Source organism: Motacilla alba, chromosome 4 (genome assembly GCF_015832195.1).
Source record: "Motacilla alba alba isolate MOTALB_02 chromosome 4, Motacilla_alba_V1.0_pri, whole genome shotgun sequence".
Classification (NCBI taxonomy): domain Eukaryota; kingdom Metazoa; phylum Chordata; class Aves; order Passeriformes; family Motacillidae; genus Motacilla; species Motacilla alba.
In genome coordinates, this window is record NC_052019.1 from 9,553,641 (window position 1) to 9,560,409 (window position 6,769).

General features: G+C 46.7%; 1 protein-coding gene across 1 annotated transcript; it reads right to left on the reverse strand.

Annotated features, from left to right (window-relative positions):
- Window positions 1–880: 880 nt before the first annotated feature.
- Window positions 881–1,865, reverse strand: LOC119700553 (C-C motif chemokine 5-like). Its single transcript, XM_038135813.1, has 3 exons — window positions 1,651–1,865; window positions 1,319–1,427; window positions 881–1,149 (listed from the first exon to the last, which is right to left on the reverse strand). The coding sequence occupies exons 1-3, from the start codon at window positions 1,757–1,759 to the stop codon at window positions 1,056–1,058; spliced, it is 312 nt and encodes a 103-aa protein (XP_037991741.1). The 5' UTR covers window positions 1,760–1,865; the 3' UTR covers window positions 881–1,055.
- Between the last annotated feature and the right edge of the window lie 4,904 nt (window positions 1,866–6,769).

Below are 6,769 nucleotides of genomic sequence, written 5' to 3' on the forward strand. Positions count from 1 at the left end.
GCAAATAAATTCAACTTCTATGCTCTGTAAACTCCAACAGGTTCCAAATCTTGTTCTAGTATTGTGTGTACTTGTGCACAGCTTTATGCATTTGTTTGCCTGAATTTTTGAGCTACACTAAAAATTTTTAGAAATGGAGAAGGGCTGCAGTGCCATTCGTTTGCTTATGTTGGCTTGTTGGGTGTCATTCTCCAGTGCCCTTACCTCTGTGACCTCAAGTGACCAATTTTTGGTATAGTTCTGTGTGTCCTAGCCCAAGCAGAAGTGGTGCAGGGCAGAGTGTGGCCCGGGGTAGAGCTGGTGTCACCTGCAGAGATGTCCCACTCATGTCCCCAGCACTGGGCAGTGGCGTGAGGACAGAGGTGGTGTGGTGGGGACAATGCTACCTGCTCCTGCCTGCTCCTCTGGCAGCACTGTGACACCGAGTGTGTATGTGGAGACAGCAGCACCTAGGAGCACCAGGACCTCAGCTCCAGCACTGCAGGGGGCTGTAATGTAGGAGGGGGCTAGGAGTGGGGGTGTCAGGTACTCAGACTGTCCTGATCCTCTAGTCTTTGGGGAAAGTATGTCAAAGAGCTGGTTGCAGATGCCCAGCGGGGCTGCCTGGCCCCAGGGAGTTTGTTACTGGGCTCCACATGTGCTGTGAGGAGGGGGCCCCAAGAAATGGATGAGATGCCAGTGTCACCCCACAGGTATGTCTGGGTCATGCTGGGATGCAGGGCTGAGTCCAGGCTGGAGAGAGGGAAGTACTGTGGGAGCTGTCATGGGGCCACTCTGCATAGTGGGTAGCAGTGAAACCAGGGGTGGGGAGGGCAAGAGGATCCCCATGTGTCCCTTCTGTCATGTTGCGGCTCCAGCAGAGACTTCAGAGACACCCAAAGGATTTGAAAAGCCAAACAGTTTATTCAAGCATTTATGCAAGCAAAATTTAGTTAAACGAGTGTATGGCAATTGTAATAAATTTTCCTTTCGAAGAAGGATGCAGCTCAAGCACTCTTATTGCAGTCTTGTGGTGCAGGCTGAGCCCACTGCCCTGGAGCAGCAGCAGGGAGGAGTCAGTGCACCTGGAGCTCCAAGTCCTCCAGGAATTTCTGCACCCAGCCAGCACTGGGGTTTGCACATATCTCCCTCCCTTTCCTGGTGATCAGGCTGTTGGGAAAACCAGTGTTGAGGCACTCAGCCAGGGCATCAGGGTGCTTTTGCTAGGTCCACCTGGTTGTCCCTGTCCATGCCCTTCCCCCTCCTGGACAACCTTGGACACCCTTGGGGCACTGCCCCGGCAGGTGCACCCTGGACCCCAGCAGTGTTGGGTACTTACACCACGGCTGGCACTGAGCAGAGATTGCTGGTCACGTAGGCAGAGGTGATCATGCTGCGTCGAATGGGGCGTGAAATGTAGGAGAGGCAGCAGACGGGGATTTCAAATCCTGTGCAGGAAGAGAGATGGGCCCAGTGAGACCCCACACTGCAGCACAGGCTCTGCCTGTGTCTCCCAGGGGATTTGCCATCACCTGTCCTGTGTCCTCTGGGAACACCCCCTGAAAACCTCCATCTCTGCACTGGTGATGACCATCAGCTCCCAGCCTTCTCCATAGACGTGAGGGTCTAATCAGTGGGCATGGGGCTCTCTCCTGGGGAATGAGAACCTACCGTTCTTCTTGGAAAGTGCAGCACTCCTGGAGACACTGGGATCAGCCTCAGCCAGGGAGCAGATGGCCACAAGGAGCATAGCAGCCAGGGCAGGTGCAAGGACCCTCATGGTGCTGGGAAGGCTGAGAGCCACGAGTGAGGCTGGGGCTGCGGTGTTTGTAGGGCTCTCCTCTGCACACTACCTCCTGCTCCTGCTGATCTCCTTTTATATTCCCACCACTGGGTGGGCACAGGATTTCAAGGAAGAAAATTAATGTATCATACCAGGAAAATTATGTGAGGCAAAGAAACTGCAGAAAGGGAAGTGCCAGCCACTGGGCTGCGATTATTTTAAGAGAGAGCAAATCTTATGAGGAGCAGGGTTTGTGTCATAGTTGAGATGGTCACAAGTACAAAGCAACACACTCAATTTTCAGAAGGCTTCAAGCCTGTTTTTATTGTAGCATGCATGCTTTTTATACATTCTTACAAAACTCATAAGTTTACACTTTACTCATTGGTCATGAAAGACAAACAAAGTGCTTATTGGAACAGACAGTTGCAGTTTTCTTTATTTATTCTTTTTTCTTTCTTGGTTTCTATGTGAATGACCTTAGTAGGAAATTCTTTCAGGGGTAAACATGGATCTTCTTATCAAACTTCTCTCTAGCTCACAGAAGTTGCTGTAAAACCTCTTCCACAGGTTTCTTTGATGGTAGGAGGCCCCCCTGAGGGGGACCTTACTGCTCTCTGTAACTTTTTGAAAGGGCTGTAGTGAGGTGGAGCTTGTTCTCTTCTCCCAGATAACAAGTCACAGGACAAGACAAAATGGCTTCACATTGAACCAGGGTAAGTCATGAAAACTTTCTTTTTTGGAAGGGTTGTCAAGCACTGGAAGAGGCTGCCCAAGGAAGTGGTGGAGTCACCACCCTAAAGACATTTAAAAGACATGTAGATGTAGTGCTTAGGGACGTAGTTTGGTGGTAAACTTTGTAATGCTGGGTTAACAGTTGGACTTGATGATCTGTCAGGTCTTTTCCAACATAAATGATCCTACAATTTGTTTCTGTGAACTTCATGGTACTGCAGGGGCTGAGGGAACACAAGCGGGGCTGGAGATGGGGTGGCTGCAGGGTTTTCCTCTTCACAATGCTCAGTCGCTATTGTATTTGCTGGGTGCCCTGTGGCAGGAAGGAATGACGAATCTGACTCCATGTTCTTAGAAGGCTAACTTATTATTTTATGATACTATATTATATTAAAGAATACTAATCTAAACTATACTAAAGAATACAGAAAGGATACTTACAGGAGGCTAAAAAGATAATAAAGAAAACTCGTGACTCTTTCCAGAGCCCCGACACAGTTTGACCCTGATTGGCCAATAAGTCAAAACAATTCACAGAAACCCAATGAAACCGCCACCTATTGGTAAACAATCTCCAAACTCATTCCACATGTGAGCACCACACAGGAGAAGCAAATGAGATAAGAATTTGTTTTCCTTTTTCTCTGAGGCTTTTCAGCTTCCCAGGAGAAAAGTCCTGGGTGAAAGGATTTTTCAGAAAATATGAATGTGACACAGTCCCTGCTGCTACTTCCCTCCTATCCACCCCGAGTTTCAAGGAGAGAATATGAGTGCATAATGACAGGGAAATTATGCCAGGATTTCCCAGTTTTGCTGAGTTGGAGACAACAAGGAAACCACAAAAGGGGAAGTGCTCACGACAGATCTGCAACTTTCAGATTTCATTTGAGTCTCTGGTGGGAATGGCCGGACCCCAAACCCCCAAACACAAGCCCTGCTACTGCTGCAATGACCTGTTGGTTGAGAGCCAGGCTGGGACATGAACTTTACTGGCCAGAGTTCTGAGAAAAACCAGAACAAGGCTGGACACTGGAAAAGAATGAGGAAGTAGCAAGTTTCATAGCTTGCTTTCTGAGTGTGCACTGTTGGGGTCTTTAGGAATTGATTATATCCCACCTTTGTCAAGCAAGAATTTTGCTGTAGTGGTGTGTCTGAGGTGCCCCCCATCTGGCAGGTGCAGCCCCTGAGGGGATGGCACAGAGGCAGCTGGTGTCAGTGCCACACTCCCCCGGGGAGCCGGGTTACCCCTTACCCCTGCTAGTGGGCTGCCTGGCTAGTGAGAACCACTAGCCACAGGAACCGCTGATAACACCATGTACCCTCTCAAAATACCTAATTTCTGCAGAAATGAGCCTTTTTGGGTAAATGAGGGTCCGGTAGGTGGTTTGCAGCTGGCTACCAGAGCATCCCTGGCTTTTGCACTGCCAGACAGTGAGCATGAAGACCCCTAACCTGACCTTCTGTGCCAACTGTGTCAGCTCCTGCTGGCTGTTGGGGAACAGTTGTAGAAGCCCTCTTCATTGGTCCCTGTCTGGCTCAGCTTGTTGGCCTGGTACTGCAGGAGGGGAAAAGAGGCCTGGGGGCCATAGAGTGTCAGCTCTGGAGACTCACCAATCCTTTCTTGTGGACACTGAGCCTGTCCTGCTGGCACAATAATGTTGCTGTCAGCTCCCTGGCACAGCCTGAGCAGTGCCTGGGGACAGCACCAGTGTCACCCCCAGAACCGTTCTGGGGTGCCAGTGGGGTTAATACCAGGAACTGCATGAGGGAAAGGCCAGAGCACCTTCCACAGTTCTGGGGTCTCTGCTTGCACAGTGGGGCACCAGCTAAAATCAGCTCTGGCAGGTGCTCAGGGGGATGTTCTGCACGCACCTTTCTTCTTGGGGACCTGATACTTCATTTTTGTGGGGCAGGGGTGCACAGGAGTATCCCACCTGCTGCTCTGGCAGCACCCACATGGACTCCACGTGGACTTGGAGGTCTTGTCAATGGGAACAGGGCTGTCTTCTGGGAAAGGAGAGCATACTTGGCTTCTGGGGGGACTCAGCAATGCTGGGATCACACAGATAGGCCTCAGATGGGAAAATGGTAAGAAAATAAGAGCATCATAATGGGGAAATATAAGTGCATCATAACAAGGATATTGTCAGGGGTACCCAGATTTGCTGAGCTGGTGAAGGCAAGGAAACCACATAAGGGGAAGCACCAGCCACCATGTTGTGACTTTCAGATTCCATTCGGCTGCTGGCATGGACTGGCCAGAACCTAAACCTGCCAAGAGCCAGGCTGGTACATGCACCTCCACAACAAGAGCCCCAAAGAAAATCAGGGCAGGACTGGCAAAAGGGAAAAAAAGGAGGAAGTAGCAATTTTATCTATCACTACTCCTTGATTAAGAGTCCCTCTCCAGCTCTCTTTCAGGGCCTCTCTAGGCACTGGAAGTTGCTCTAAGGTCCCCCAAAAGTCTTTTCTTCTCCAGGCTGAACAAACTGAACTCAGTAGTGACTTACAGCCTGGTCTCATGAAGAGCCACAAAGGTACCTTAACACTCTGTGTAATCCTACTGGCTCTACTTGCACCTGTAGGGTTTTCTTGTATTTTGGATTAGATATTAATATTTTGAAGGCTTTTTGGCCCTATACAGATACAGGTTCATTCTCGACAAATTCTTCTGGGTTAATGTTGGAATTGATAGCACAGGAGCTTTACAAATCAAGATGGCTTTGGAGATGCCTCGTCTTTATTTGGCCACAGAAAACATTCTCTGTGCCTGGCATCCATCTCTCAGTATGGTTTTGTAAACAGGGAGTGAAGCTATTTCTTCTTTTAATTTCTTTTAGTAATAAGAGAGAAAGCATCTTTGTGGACCTTATACATTGATTTTTTAGAGAGATATGTAATTCACCTTAAATTAAAGAGAATTAAATTAAGGAGAATTTATTCAGATGTGCTTTAAGTTTTCCAGGACAAGATAGTTGGAGATACGTATCTGGACTGGTTGAGCTGAGCTCTCTCATTGAAGACACAATCCTGTTTGTCAAGGGATTAAGCCTGTTCTTTCACTGTGTGCTGTTCTGTAAATCTCAGACCAAGGTCAGAATCAGCTTTTAGACATCAATTTTGACTACTTTAGCAGGGCTAAAGGGACCTGGATTCCTCTGATATTCCCTTAAGGCAGCTGCAATAGCTCACTGGGATGGAAAGTCACAGTTGTCTTAAAAGCACTTTACACACTCATCCCTCAGTGGCCCAGAGGCTGACAGCTGTACCTGAGACATTGCTGTAAACCTGCCTTCTCTGGGAAAACTCCATTTTCAGCTCAAAAAAAAAAAAAACAAACCAGGCTGCATCACAGCTCCTGTCTCCAGGATTCTCTGCATGGGTCACTCTCACTTTCCTGTCCAAGCAAACCCAGAGAATGTGTCCTTTTCCAGCATCAGAAATTTTATGTCTGCTTTGTTCCAAGTCTGAATTTAGGAAAACTATTCTGTTTTAGTGTGAATGATACATTTTTTTCTCCTGTGCATTTAAATTAAGTTAATCTATGTAACTGTTTTCTTTTTCTGAAATAGCTTCTTTATTTTCCTTGGATTTAATTCTGTGCATTCAAGCAGGAAGTTAAACAGTGTCAGACTGAAGAAAATGAATTACATAACGTGCTGAAGAGATGAACTGGGGAAGCATTTGTTTTTACATTCCCTTCTTACCTATGTCTTTAATGAGAATTAGTGGAATATCAAAGAGAACTAACCAGTTTGGAATTTATTTTAAAATATGTATTCTCATAAAGTGGATCATTTCCTCCATGCACTTAATTTTCATAGAAGAAAAAAGCAAGTGTTGATATTATATTATTACAAAACATCCCTCTAGAGTAGTTAATTTCCAGAAGTTATAACAGCTGACTGTTGCTGTTTTCCTCCTGAAATTACTTCCTCAGCTAAATTGTTTAGGGCTGATGCTGAAGATAAGCATATCAAAACCAGCTTATCAGTTCTTCCCTTTCTGAAAAGATCTTTGCAGCTGATTAAAGTGAACCATGACTTGTTTTGAGAGGAAATGAAGAACTCACAGGAATTATTGTTCCTTTGTTTTAGTCCTCCTGACTGCAGCTCTACATGACTTTTAGTAGAAGAGGTGAATCCATCTTTCCTTTCTATCCAATTCTCAGCACATACTTGTAAAGGCTCTTTTTTATTTTCTTTTCCTTTTCATAAGTGTGCAGGGAATAAGGATTTTTTACGTGGAATCTTGACTTGTTTCAAATTTCGG

Bases quoted from the DNA above. Each gene is read 5' to 3' on its own strand.
- LOC119700553 (XM_038135813.1), bottom strand. From the start codon at position 1,759: ATGAGGGTCCTTGCACCTGCCCTGGCTGCTATGCTCCTTGTGGCCATC. The intron at 1,428-1,650 runs GTAGGTTCTCAT...CTTCCTGCACAG, and splicing joins TGCACTTTCCAAGAAGAACG to GATTTGAAATCCCCGTCTGC. The intron at 1,150-1,318 runs GTAAGTACCCAA...TTTTCCCAACAG, and splicing joins TGCTCAGTGCCAGCCGTGGT to CCTGATCACCAGGAAAGGGA.